This window comes from Triplophysa rosa, linkage group LG14 (assembly GCF_024868665.1).
Source record: "Triplophysa rosa linkage group LG14, Trosa_1v2, whole genome shotgun sequence".
Lineage (NCBI taxonomy): Eukaryota > Metazoa > Chordata > Actinopteri > Cypriniformes > Nemacheilidae > Triplophysa > Triplophysa rosa.
Genome location: NC_079903.1, coordinates 18,490,982 through 18,505,522, shown reverse-complemented (window position 1 = coordinate 18,505,522; position 14,541 = coordinate 18,490,982). Strand labels below are relative to the sequence as shown.

Sequence of the window (14,541 nt, the reverse complement as noted above, 5' to 3'; positions counted from 1 at the left end):
AAACCGTGACATAGGTGCAAACCATCTATTGAACCATGGAGGTCGTACCGAACGGATACCACAGTATTATGGCATCCCTAGTTTGGAGGCTCTTAGATGGATAAATGATGGATATCCGATATATTTGATAATGTAGAGTGGTTCTCATAAGTGTTTTTTTCCTGCATTTACAGCTTGGTAAGGCCATGGCATCAGAGGTGTTGGGCAGTCTGATGAAAGTGCTGAACTCTCTCGTTCTGAAACTGCTGAGCTCAGAACAGCCGACTCAACTTGATCCTAAAGAAACGCCTGAAGACAGAGACCTTTTCCTTGATACCAACCTTATACCTGCTCAAAACCTTGACAAGGAACAGGTATGTCTTAATTCTAGCTATATTCTTAATGTTTGCTTTTAAAGGAATAGTTCAGCCAAAAATGAAAATGCTATCATTACAAAATTTTGTGAAAAAAATATTTTTTTACGAGCAAAGAAGACATTGGTGGTTTGTTGGGAATGGGACATTTTTGTTTACAGGAACTTACCCTTTTTAACTTAAAGCTTTATCAATATTATGTGTGGGATGCTTCTGATTACCACAGATTTTATTTGGTAGATAAATGGCAAGTGATTCATCTCAAGATTTGGAGATTGAGAATGAAATGTGTTTATTCACTTCCATGTCGTTCCAAACAAATGAGACTTGAAGAAATTGTTCCCTCCAAATTCTAGAAGTATATGACTAATTATTTTTAGCTTAAAACAAACTTTTTGTTCTGTATAATGTAAGGGAGCGTGACATATTTTTGATGAAAATCTTCGCTGATGTGTAATAACCTGCGTATGGCTACTTAAATGAACAGTTCACCCAAAAATGAAAGTTCTGTCATCAATTACTCACCGTCAAGTTGTTCCAAGTCTGCGTAAATTTCATTTCGTGTTCTGCTGAACAAGGAGAAAGATACTTGGAAGAATGCTTGTAACCAAACAGTTCTTGGCCACCGTTGACTACGATAGTAGGAAAATTTCTTTGTTCTGTTGAATACAAAAGATATTTTGAAGAATGTAGGACAGCTAACAGTTCTGGGGCACTTTTGACTACCATTGTCATTTTTTTGTCAATGGTGGCCAAGAACTGTTTGGTTACAAGCATTCGTCCAAAATATCTTTCTCTGTGTTTATCAGAACAAAATAATGTATACGACTTGATTTGGAACAACTTGAGGGTGAGTAAACGATGACAGAATTTTTAGTTTTGGGTGGACTGTCCATTTAAAATTGGTTAAATTTTCTTTTAGGTGAACTGCCTTTGTGAATTAACTAGATTCCTTCAACCTCTTAATCTATGTTCCTTCATTGGCTGAGAATTGTTTTCTTATTATTCATTTAAATAACTGATGTTTGTAATTTTATTCGGTGTTTAAAAGACATTTTCCCAACTTAAAATGCAAACACAATCCTAAACCATTCACAGGTTTGTTTCCCCAAAAGTGCAAACACTGGCTGACACAGCCTTCCGCGGGAACATTGGCTCAAGCATTGGCAGGCATTATCATTGTTCCTTCTTTTCTCCAGGTCGTGCGGACTGTGCTCAGATCAGTGTTTAAACACCCGGCTGTGGAGCAGTGGTTTTTGGCTCTGGAGTTGAGCTCTTTACCCCCGCACACGCTGAATCCCGTGAGGTTAAAGCAGCTGTGTGGTTGTCTCACGGAGAGCACACTCACCCTGCTGGAGTCCAGTGCCACCACCCTCAGAGATCTGGAGGCGTCAGACATCATCAGCACGTATCTGACCGCGGCTTACAGAGCCGTACTCAAAGAACTGCAAGAGAAGGGAAACAAGTGAGTAGCGTAGCAGCCATTTCAGGTTTTTGTATTATCAGAAGTCATTCACTTCCCTTCGTGTCAGAATTTATTTTTCAGAAAGTCCAGAAATGATTTTCTGCACACTGTTGATTCATTTCTGACCGACTCAAAGCGATGTAGCATACACGCCAAATCAGTATGTGGTGCTGTAATTCTGCCACAAAGATACACTAAAAACGGAGAAGAAGATTTGGAGCATGAGCATAAACTTTGTGTGCTGGTGTGACAACATCATCGTTTCAGGAAATCTACAGATAGTCCCGACTCACATTTCGCGTGCATATTCGTTATTTTAAATGAAGACGCATGGCAGGGGTGTGCAAATAGGGGGGCGACGCTGTCGCGACACTCATGCGGTGCTGCGCGCACATTTTTCTAGGCGAAATTGAAATAATTCAACTTTTTGGAGTGCCTGGCGTGCACCGCGGGTCATTTGAAGAGCGATGGTGGCGCGGCTCGCGTTTTCCGCACGGTTTTAGACGCGAAATGTGAATCGGGCAATAGACTGTACACGCGAATACGCAAGGGTGGCGTTTATCCACTCTGGGACCCGGTTTCAAAAAATAGCGGTTTCAGGCTCCCAAAACGCCAGATCCGTGTGGAAGAAACGCCGATACGAAACAAAATCTTTACACGTCTCCCTGTGGATGGCCTCTACGTAAGCCCGTTTTACACAGCGATGGTGATAGCGAGGCAAAAGTTACAGATTGCAGCTTTAACGGACAAGGTCTTATTAGTGTCTTTGAAATACGCACATCCTCTTTTCAGAATAGAATACTGTGTATTGCATTTCAGAAAGTGTCCAAAAAAGGAATCGGCCTCTGTTCGAGTTCTCCTGGCTCTGCACGAGTACCTGGACACGTCTAGTCTGAAGGAGGTGGTGTCCCGTATTCTGCTGCTCCCTCAGGAGTGTCTGCTGGATGCTGAGAGCGAGCTGAGCGTGTATGGTCGTGTGGTGTTGAAACTCCTCACGGATGATGTGAATCGGCTGTCTGAAGAGCACAGTAGCTCAATCGCTCTGTCGCAGGCTCACCTGCGGGGTCTGGCCGCTCTCCTCACGTCCTGCCAGTGTGTTCAGCTTGAGGACTTCCTGTTGCGGGTGCGTGAACTTTACACGGATGGAAATGATTAATTTTGTTTGAAGGAGATACCGCATTTTTTAGAATCATAGTTACTGCAGTAGAAATACAGTATAACTACGGTGTGATGTTTTTGTCATTAGAAAGTGATCGTGAAACTGCTTCCCTGTAGGTGTTGTCTCGGGAGCCGGGCAGTGCGAAGCTGATACAGACCGATGTTCTCCTGCACTGCATCCAGAGAGACGGTCCATCAGCCCGGGCCGTTGGCGTTCTCCTGCTGCAGAACTGCTCCACACACGTCCTCAGCTTTGAGCTCTGGTGCCTGGAACCATCAAACCTGTCACAGGTCACCATCCAGAGCAACAGCTTTCTGCGTTTACTCGATGCCTACCTGCAGAGAGCCGCCGTAGATGATCCTTCACGACCCAAAGACAGTCAGTACTGCTGCTTGCTTTTTTTCAAGTTTGCATTTTACATGAATAATTTCCCCCAAATATCGGACTTTGTTTACTCACATGTGCAGCGTTACAAGCCCGAGTTAGTTTTTTCTTCTGTGAAACACAGAAGGTGAATTTGTGATTGTCCTTGAATATCCTAAACCTTCCTTTTCATTTCAAAAGTAAACAAGGATTTAACTCTCTCATTTAAGTCCTCGTTCACTTTCATAGTAGGGGAAAGAATGGCCAGGTGAAGATTTTTGGTGAACTGTTGCTTTATGATTTCATATTTTAGCGTTACATTGACATGTAAAATACTGATTCCTTGACGTTTTGTTGTCTAGTTCAGAGATCAGTCCTGAAGGCTCTGAAGAAAGCGTTCTTGTCTGAGCTGTGGAGCGCCGTGCAGGATGGAGAAGTTGAGGTGTCGACAGGTCTTCAGGTGGACGTCCTCTCCAACCTCATCCGACTGGCAGCTGCGAACTCTGACCTCGCCCGATTTATGAGCGATCTACCTGCTATCCTTCAGAAACCGGACAGTAATGAAAGGTACACTTATCAGTTCTTCTGTCACGTAGAGCTGGGCAGTATAACTAAACAGTAGGGTGCATTCAGATAAATGGGGCACTTTTTTAAATAGGCACCTACATTCACCCTGGATTAACCAAAAACATTTGGGGGTGGTTTGCCGGACAAGGATTAGTTTAAACCAGGACTAGGCCTTAGTTAAATTAGGATATTTAAGTCAATTTAAAAAACATACTTTACAAAAAAACGTTATTAGTTGTTTTTGATCAAGACACCTCTAACATTTAAGTTAGTCTGGGACTAGGCTTAAACCCTTTTCGGGAAACCGGCCCATAAAAAACATTTAGGTGCAGCTGTGACGTGTCAGAGGAGATCTGGCCCTCCCGGCTGAGACTGGTTTCTCACAAGGTTTTTTTCTCCATTTATTCATGATTGGATTTTGGGTTCCTCGTCACTGGGCCATGTTGAATTGCTCACCGGGAGACTGCTGATATTAGATTATTTTAATATTCTGTAAACTCCATTAACATTGCTTACTAAAATAGTCTTACTCTCTCTGTAACATGTACTGAATTGTTCTTTCTCATTTTTTTTTCTTTTTGTTTGTTTTTTCTTCCTGTAAAGCGGCTTTGAGACAATGCAGCATTGTAAAAAGCGTCAAGTAAATAAAATTGAATTCTGATGTTTTTCAGCCTTTTGTAGATGTAGATATACATAAAATGGTTTATGTAAATAACATTTTTTATCACATTTCAATAAAGCAAAAAATAATTTTTTTTTAAATGCGTTGAAAAAGTTTAAAATCAACACAACATTTAGAGTGTACTTCACTTTATATTTGCAACGGAATGATAGGAAGAGTGCTTTTATCTAGTAGTGTTCAAACATGGTGTGTACTGCCATTGTTTCAGGTGGAAGCTGGCGGACTCTGTGGGTGTAAAGCTGTCTGAGAGTCCAGAGCTGTGGTCTCAGTGGAGGAAATCTCTGCTCACTGCTGTCTTTCACTGGCTCACTGCTGTATACAAAGAGCAGAAAAACCCACAAGCCCAACAAGAAGAAGCCATGTTGAAACGACTCCAGTCACTGATGGTGCGTCCAAGCATTCAGGCTAGGGCTGTCAAACGATTAATTGCATCCAGAAAAAAAAGGTTGTGTTTACTTAATATATGTGTGTGTACTGTGCATATTAATTTAGTATTGATAAAAACATGCACATACATATACATATATATACATATACATTTATTTATATATATATATAAATAAAAAGGTAACACTTTATAACTTTCATTAATAAATCATTAACAAACATTATATAATGCTTATCAAATCATTAGTTAATTATGTACATAGCTAGAGATATGATATAATGTTCTCGTTAATGTTTACTAATGTAGTTTTACTAAGCATTATCTAATGATTAACATAAAATCATTATTTCATGAGAATTGAAATGCTCACAAATATCATAAAACTTTCAATTCATATGATCATGCACTTTTTAAAAATCTACAAAAGATTTTAACAGAAATTATACAATGATTGTGAGTTTATTTTATATACTTTATATGTACTGAAAAAACTTTTACATTTACAAATGTTGTTCAAAACTTGCTTGGTAATTATAAGTACTTCACAAACTATTCATTTAACATATTATTCATTCATTCATAATCACAGTCCGTAAAGGTCATATATTTGTTCTTTGTTTGTTGTGTAGATTTCTACTTTTTTGACATTTCAGCAAATCATTTAGTAATTATTTGTTCAATTTAAAGTGGAAACTATTAATCAATTGTAAAAATTTATAAACATTTTCTAATCATTAGCAGTGTTGGGCAAGTTACTCTGGAAAAGTAATGAATTACTAGTTACTAAATACATATTCAATAGTGTAATCAGATTACTGTGCAAATTACTCTCTCCAAAAAGTATTTAATTACTTATTACTAATTACTTTCTATATCCTACATCAACCTTGATTAAAATTGATTCAAGGATAGACATGAAACGGCTTGTTGAATTATTTCAAATAAATAACTACATAAATTATTTTTATTAACTGAGCAAAGTATACAAATGTGAGAAGGATACATTAAAGCATACATTTTAAAGTTAGACTTTTGAATATATTACACAGTGTTTAGTTCAATGACATCAGAAGAAATTGTAATTAAATTACAGAAAAAATAAAAATCCCTTCTTTTTCAATTAAATTACAGTAACTAATTACTTAGTAACTAGTTAAACCCAACATTGATTATGAGTATCGTTATGAGTAGTCATATTGATTGTAAATATGTGTCCCAAATGACCTGAATTTACCCTATTTACACATCTTTAAAAATCATTTATTAATCATTTGTTCATGTTTTTGCAGTACCCAATCTAAAGTTGACTATTCTTCATTTTGTGAATGTTTAGAAATGTTTACTAATCATTTATCATCATTGGACTTTTACAACATTTGTGTAAAGGGTGGTTTGTTACATTTAATGCTTGCTTAAAGGCATAACACTGTAATTTGGGTGCAAGGCATGTTTTGCCTCAACATTTACATAAGCGTGTTACCCAACATTTATATATAATTTATATCATTGGCAAATAAAAATAAATACATGAAAATATTTCCTAAATATGTATACAGTACATGTGTGTGTTTATCAATACAAAATTAATATGCACAGTACACAGATATATTATGTAAACACAAACTTTTATTCTGGATGCGATTAATCGTTTGTCCACCCTATTTCAGGCATATTTTCTGTCTTTATTACCTGTAATTCAATAACATTCACTTTTTATCTGCAGTGTTTGTTTTGTACCTGCTCTGGTATCTGATGTTGGGTTTATCATTACAGATCTTTCCAGAAACTGTTGCTGCATCAAATTGGAATACCTTTGTCAAGTCCGGTCTAAAGCAAGTGTTTTTTATTTCTCTTTTAATGTATTGAAACATTGGATTTAAATATAGAAAAAGAAAATTCTGTCATCATTTACTCGCCCTGTTGTCATTTGTAACCTGTGTGATTTTCTTTCTTCTGCAAAACACAAAAGAAGATATTTTGAAAAATGTTGGTAACCAAAAACCGTCGGTCACCATTGACTTCTATTGTATGGACACAAAACCAATGCAAGTCAATGGGGACCGACGGTTTTCTGTTACCAACGTTTTTCTAAATGTCTTCTTTTATGTTTTGAAGAAGCAAGAAAGTCATACAGGTTTGAAATGACAACGGGGTAAGTAAATGATGACAGAATTTTCATTTTGAAGGTGAACTGTCCCTTTAAAGAAGCGAGTAAAATATTTGTTGCTAGTGGTGTTTACTACTCCGTTGACATAAATCTGGTCAATTCCATGTGCAGGTATCGGTACCTTGATCCTGTTGTTCTGGAGACCCTGAACCACTTGTTGGAGATCATGTATGGGACGCCGGAGAGCCCTAAAGAGTTGATGCCCTTGGCCACCATTCATATGATGACCACCAGCCACTCTCAGTTCTTGTCCACAATGCTTTCCACACAAGACGGTGACGGTCTTCATTTGTCTAAAGGTAAAGACCTTCAAGAAAGGCTGTAAGCCAAGTAACATCGTAAATAATTCAGCACCCATTCAACATCTTGGTAACAAATGGTGGTAAGAAACTCTCTCTATTAAAACCCAATATGTTTGATTGGCAGAGGCATTGGTATCTCTTCTGCTCACTCTGGTGAGAAAATGTCCTGAAGTGTGTAACAGCAGTCACTTCCTCGTCATTCTCGGCGCGTATGGAGCATCGCTGAGCACCACAGGTAAATATTTCCATTCATTTGACATGGTTCACATGGCTCGTGAATGAAAGTTTAACACTTTCTTTTCGATGACTTCACAGATCAGAAGATTTTGCTTCTGCTCCAGGAATACGAGAAGAACAACATTAGCCTCACAGAGTTTCAGTATGTTTCTCTGCACATTTCACTGAAAAAGCCGTTTTGAGACCATTTTGGCAATTCGATTCGTTTCTTCTTTATATGGTTTCAATTCTATTAGATTTCGATTCAGTATCAGCATTTCATTTTAAATATTAGATTTGCAGACATGGAATCCATATTTAAATACATAGGCTGGTAACTGAAACCCCCCTACTCAGCTAAATTAATGAAATACACATTCACGTTAATAGCAGAAGTAACTGTAATTAAATTACAGAAAAAGAAGAGTAATCCCTTACTTTACTTTTTCAAGGGAAAAGTAATTAAATTACAGTAACTAATTACTTAGTACTGATCACACAACTGTTTGAATTTTTACTTTGAGTAACCAAACATTACTGTAAAAAACTAAAAACATTGTAAATGTGCAACAGTGAAATCATGAACAACTTGAAATGTGTTTATTAAAAAGGATTTCAAAATTCAACTTGAATAACGGCGCCATCCTCGAGACGAGAGATGTCCCGAATCGATATTTTTTACTTAACCCTATTTGTGACCCTGTCTGTGAAATCCAGGCCAAAGTCTCAAATTAGGAGTATTTCAGTAATTAATTTCACTATGATTTCAATATTTGACAAGATTCTATTTTAACATTACTGTATGTAGGAAACAATAAATCACAAAAATGGTCAAATTTGACCTTATGCCCCTTAAATAAAAATGTTTTACTGCTCGCAGATCTTGAATAAGTATGAATGCGTGTTATTTCTTGTCAGGTTTGTATTGTGGGGTCCTGCCGCGGTGGAGCATCATAAAGCTCGGAAGAGTCTGGGTCCGTCTCTGTGGCAGAAGCCCAGCTCAGAGCAGCTCCTGTCACTGCTTTCTACAGACAACATGTTAAACACCATCACGCATTTCCCACAGCAGCGATATATTATCCCTCAGGTATTCACAGCTTATTAAATGAACTAGCGTACAACATTTAAATGCACTTAAAACACTGGCTTGACCCAGTCAAAGAATCGCATTCAATTACAACATATACATTTTTACCTGACAAAGTATCCTTTTCTATTACTGAGGTATTTCAATAAATTGCTGTATAGGTCTATGGTATTAAATAAAAAAACGAAATTAATTGTACACTGTTTCCTACAGGAGGGCAAAGACGTAATCTACACACCGGAGGGCAAACATTCGGTAGATACATCATGTCTGTATGACCCCTGCTTCCTCCTGCCTCTCTTCAGCTTTATTCTTCGTCCAGGTAACCGGACACGACTCAGTTTCACAAAACTGTTGTATAACACAGATCTGATGTTGTAAATGTCGAGAAAAATGACATTTATTGAGGCTTGTACACCGGGATGATAATCACGTGCGCTAATCGCCGACATTTAACGCCTCGTGAGCAAACAAAGGGCACCAATGTGAGTGTGCGCGCACCGCAAAACAGCAGGGATTAAAGCGTTGTTTTTTAAAAACCGCCTCAGGCTCGTTTTTTTGTTTTGGCCCGCCACGTTAAAAACTGGCCGACCAATTGGCGCTTTAGTTCACGTGCCTAGAGCTGCTGAAGTTACAGTAAAACACACCTTGGTAGCGCTCAAGCACAAAACGGTCTTGCCGAGCACACATTGATACCAATGAAGAAGAGGAAGCAAGCAAGATGAATTCTTCTTCTGTGTGACAAGCGAGTATCAGAAGCATAAAGTTGCGCAGCGCCACCTTGTGTACTGGTATTTCTGTTTTTTATTAAGCGTCATCTATGTCAGGGAGTTAATTCACACGTTCACTCAGCTCATCGCCAGTGAAAACCGCTTGGGTATGAACGTCGAAAAACGTCTCGAAAACCACTGGCGATAAGCATGTGCGATTATCGTCCCGGTGTGTACAAGCCTTTACACTTTTTTATGTTGTTTGAAGAGTTTTTGTATGTCCAGTTCCTCTTCGAAAAGAAATTATGAATATACAGGAATAACAAATTAATAATAAATAAAAATTATAGCAGTGTCTGAATTCGCTCCATATCTTCTATGTACAGTAGTCCACTATATCAGGTGTCCACCATTTTGTAGTGTTGTCTGAATTCTGAGTGAACAACACATTCCCTTCATTCGTTTACTACTTTTTACCCACGATGCACTCGGATTTTGAGTGTACATCCGTTGTTTACTCACTCGATATTTCCCACGATATAGCGCAAATCACAGGGCTCCAGACTAACTTTTTTAACTAGGAGATAACTGAAATTTTTAGGAGCGCAAGCAAAAAATTTAGGGGCACACCTTAAATCAGCCTGCAATGCAATTATTCAATTATTTTCCCCAAAATAACTAATATTTTGTATTACTAATACTGACAAATAATTTACTTGATGACCGCAGATTTGGTTCTGCTAATTTAAAAAGAGGTCTACAGAGAAGCTTTGTTATTGATTGGAGCTAAATAGAGAGACTGTAATCTGAATTAATTTGAAGAAACAGTGTTTGTCAAAAAGTATAGATTTAATTGTTAAAGCAGAATGAAAGGTCTCGTCTCGTGTTACGTTCTTACGATGATTTTATTGTGTATTAAGGACACTTTTCCTCATCTTCACACAACACATGTAAATATAACGTCAAATAAAACTTAACAAAAGCATTCGCCTGTCGTTCGTTCTGGCTGTGAACAGATTTGAAATGATCCAGCACTGTCTCAAGTAATCTAAAGATAAATGACGTTTCCTCCGTGGTTAGTTTAGTTTTAAACGTCTCATATATAAAAAATCTTTCGTCCTCGGGCTCAAGAAATCCGTCAGGGCAAACAGCAACTCGTAGTAATGCGCTCACATTGTGTGTGTGTGTGTGTGTGTGTGTGTGTGTGTGTAAACTTGTCAATGACGACCTGGATTGTGCGCGTCCGCGGCAGCGGGAAACATCAGTGACGCTAGTGACCCGCGCAGTTGACTATCACACACAGCCTGCACTGGTGGCGGGTCGCATGCAACTTGTCTTTCCACATAAAATAACAACTAGAAGAAATTCCAAATTTGCAGGTCACACATGCGTGAGTACTTGTAAAAAAATTCTTGAGCTGTCTCGAAACCATTTAGTCGCAGTCTGGAGCCCTGAATCAACCGCTTGATTCGAATCATATGGTGGAATGTGATGGTTAATGCCACGAATGTACGTTTATACACTTGTGTTTGTTCTTGTTGACAGTAGACTTCTCCCCGATTAACCGAAAATATATATCACGTGATTTATGCACAACTTGTGAGTGAAGTGAGGTAAAATGCTGCTGCATCCGAAAGCCAGAGGGCGCTCTCGTGCAGAAACTCCAAATATGCACTGCAGAAGAAGACCGTAACACACGTAGTTCTAGGAAATGCATAAGGACATGTTTTAATCACTGATCCTCAAGCCTCCTCAGGTATTTTAATGAAAATAAAGTATATTTATAATGATCATGTTTGACGGGTGTTGCTTTTTTAAATGCACGTTATAAGCGACTCAAACTTGCACTGCTTTTAGATCGAACAGCATTTCCTACTGATCCCAGAGCCGTGCTTCACGGGCAAGCTACGCATCAATAAAATAATCGATACCATGCATTATCGCCAGCTCTGTTTCAGCAGGATTTAGTGGTAACCGCAATTAACCGTGCACATGTCTAGTTGACAGTTATTTTCTACCTTTTTAAAAATAAACAATAATGAATGTTATAGACAGTAGTGTTTTATTTTAAATATTAAATAATTTTATTAAATGTTATAAATAAACGTTACGAGAAATAAACGTGACAAAAGTTGTTTTGTTCTCTTTATTATAAACTATTACAATAAACGTGACAAATAAGGTGAAAATAAACTTTTTTACATTACAATCTATAAAGCCACGCAGGTGTATATAAGCGGTATGACAAATGTATGCGACAGCACTGTCAGACGCAGGGTATATTACGTCAGTGTCCGATATCGTTCACTCAGTTTCATTCACTTCTACCCCATATAGTGGACTATTTAGCATTCGCTACATAGGGAACAGTTAATGAGTGAACGAGTGAGCGAATTCAGATGCAGCTTATGTGTAATGGTCCACATGTGTTCACCACTATTTGAAATAAATATTAAGTAGTGACAGATAAAACTGCAATATTTTCATGCATGTAAATTAGTAAGATTGACATGTTAACTATTTCTCTCTTTTAACAGAATGTGAGGTGGACTGCCAGAAATTTGTTACCAGTCATGCTTTGGGTGTTACAGTGGCGGCCCTGAGCAGTTATGACTGTAAAATGAGGGCCGCAGCATACCAAATACTGGGCTCCTTTTACCAGCACCTGGAGGGAGCTCGCTTCCGAGAGAAGAGACAGGTAAAGAAAGAGAGATATAAAGGCCAAACTAAAGTATTTCTTTTGTTTGAGTGTGCCAACAGCGGCACAGTGATTTGTTTACTGTTCAACAGTGTAATATTCCAACTCCTTTGTCACTATTATTTAGAGCTACAAATCTCGTTGCTACCCAGCTAACACAGTTACGTTGTGATGACGTACCTGGACCAGACCACATTCATTGCCACGACGTACCAAATAACGTTCCAGCAACGTAATTTTGTGATTCCCATATTTGTCGTGACGACGTAACATTGGACATTGCTGGGACGTGGTGATTACCTCCTGAAGACGTAAATGGAACGGACCATATTCGTCGCAGCAACGTACCAAAAAACGTTTCAGGGACACGACGAGTACGTCTCAACGACCAAACAGTTAAAATCGTTTTTATCATTTTATTTAAACACATTGTCCCTCACATGAAGGATTCAATTAATCTGTGCATTAAAGATTCAATTTTATGCACAATTTGAATAATTTTCTAGTTAAAAATATGTATTCTACAAAGAATAACGATTATTAAAACTTAAAGGCACAGTTTTTGATTTACAGCAGCCACTAGCATTGTATTATAGATTTGCAACGAATCTCTCAGTCCAAACACGACGGTGGCCACCGCAGTACAAGCAGATGTCGTCGGCTGCGACAGCGTGTCTTCTCATGTTGATGCAGGAAAGAGATCAAGCAGGCATTAATAAAGACTGTAGAAAGAGCGATGTCTTGTGTATTACATAAAATAAAAGGCAGGAGCTAGGACCTGTGCTAATATTATAAAGACTTTCAAGCAGAGACGCGTTAGGACCCGCGGTACTAAGGCTTTTAGCAGATATGTACTCACAGATATCTATGGAGATACTTTCCAGCAGAGACGTTGGAGAGAAAGATCATCTAAAAATCACCCCCGAGGAGGTTGCTTTGATTCGGATCAGTATGTGAGTAACATACTAACATACCAAGATATGTTGTTGTTGTAATATTAGCTGTGTGACGGAGCAGTTTTGAGCATCATTGTTTATCTGGAACTGCTTTAATATTGTACTCGTCCAGATACTTGAGAGAGAGAAAGAGCGAGCGAGCGAGAGCGCGTTGGAGCTGAAACTGGAGAGAGCAAGAGCACGTTTTATTCTTTTACTCGATGAATAAATTTACAGTTAATCCGCGGGTCAAATGCGTTTCGAACCGTAGAGCACGATCCGTACGGATCACAAATCTTCCCGCGATCCGTTTCACCACGATACCGCAGCGGAGAGGAAGAGGAAACACGCGTTGTAGAGTTGTTTGTCCGTTTAAGGCTGCTGTACAAAACATTTTTTAGATTTTAGATTTAGATTTAGATTTAGATTTAAAACATGGCGGTGAATTCAATGTATGTAGACCCGCTCTGTATGTAGGTATAAACAGCTTATTCTAAGGTATTACAAACATAATGGTTTATTACGTAAGGTCTTTATACACCTCTGAAGAAATAGTTTTGTATATTATATTGCATTTCTGTCAATAGATCCTCCTAAAAACCCTGTATTGTTCCTTTAACACAGCACTGCACATCAGCACTTTATTTAGATACTGAAGTAAATGACATAAATAACCAAAGACTTCAACACAATATAGAGGATTTATTGACAGAGATGAATAAACATTATCTTTAAGCTTAACATTATATTCTTGTTTTACCACAAGTTTAGCAGGATGTCCGTTTTTTAGAAACCTTGATCAAAAGCTTCTTCAGTCACATTCAAAAACATCAGGGTCCGTTCATTTGAACGTGCCAAATTGACTGAAAATCACTAAAATATGTGTTTACTCTCACATCTGTAAGGTATAAAGAAAGAATATTAATAAGCCGATAAAGTAATATATCATGCAGTGAGGTAAAACTAAATGGCCGTTAATGTTTAAATGATGCAGAACAGAGAACGCGCGTGCTGGACAAGTAAATAAATAAATAGAAACAGTTTTAATTGTTGTATTTTATTAAACTTCAGTTTAATAGCTGTAAAAAAGTCAGATTAATAGCATTCGTTTTGACAATATAACAGATTTTACTCTGATCATACATTTTCCATGTAATAACATAATAAACAGAAATGACCAAATTCGTTAATCAAATGACCAGTGTCCATGTTATCTGATGACCAGTATACCACGTCGCTACAACGTTCTCAATGGGATTCATTCACAACGTTTCTGGAACGTTAGCAAAAATTCTACGAAATGGAACGTTGCCAAGACCTCCTCAGAACGTGGTCACAAAGAAATGACACAGTGACCAAATGAAGACGGACTGGTGACGTCGTCAAAACTTACTGTGTTTGCTGGGTATTACTTTAAGATGTCTTCTCACTTTAATCTCGAATGTTTGC

General features: G+C 38.1%; 1 protein-coding gene across 2 annotated transcripts in view; it reads left to right on the top strand.

The window, feature by feature from the left end:
• Window positions 1-14,541, top strand: part of urb1 (URB1 ribosome biogenesis homolog) — a 40,126-nt gene that overhangs the window by 17,274 nt on the left and 8,311 nt on the right. For both annotated transcript variants that reach the window (XM_057350732.1, XM_057350733.1), the window contains 13 exons: window positions 174-353; window positions 1,553-1,818; window positions 2,638-2,941; window positions 3,094-3,355; window positions 3,703-3,907; window positions 4,798-4,975; window positions 6,751-6,809; window positions 7,256-7,443; window positions 7,571-7,681; window positions 7,762-7,825; window positions 8,581-8,749; window positions 8,963-9,071; window positions 11,997-12,157. In XM_057350732.1, the coding sequence (XP_057206715.1) occupies window positions 174-353; window positions 1,553-1,818; window positions 2,638-2,941; window positions 3,094-3,355; window positions 3,703-3,907; window positions 4,798-4,975; window positions 6,751-6,809; window positions 7,256-7,443; window positions 7,571-7,681; window positions 7,762-7,825; window positions 8,581-8,749; window positions 8,963-9,071; window positions 11,997-12,157 (2,256 nt within the window). The remainder of the gene's footprint in view (window positions 1-173; window positions 354-1,552; window positions 1,819-2,637; window positions 2,942-3,093; window positions 3,356-3,702; window positions 3,908-4,797; window positions 4,976-6,750; window positions 6,810-7,255; window positions 7,444-7,570; window positions 7,682-7,761; window positions 7,826-8,580; window positions 8,750-8,962; window positions 9,072-11,996; window positions 12,158-14,541) is intronic.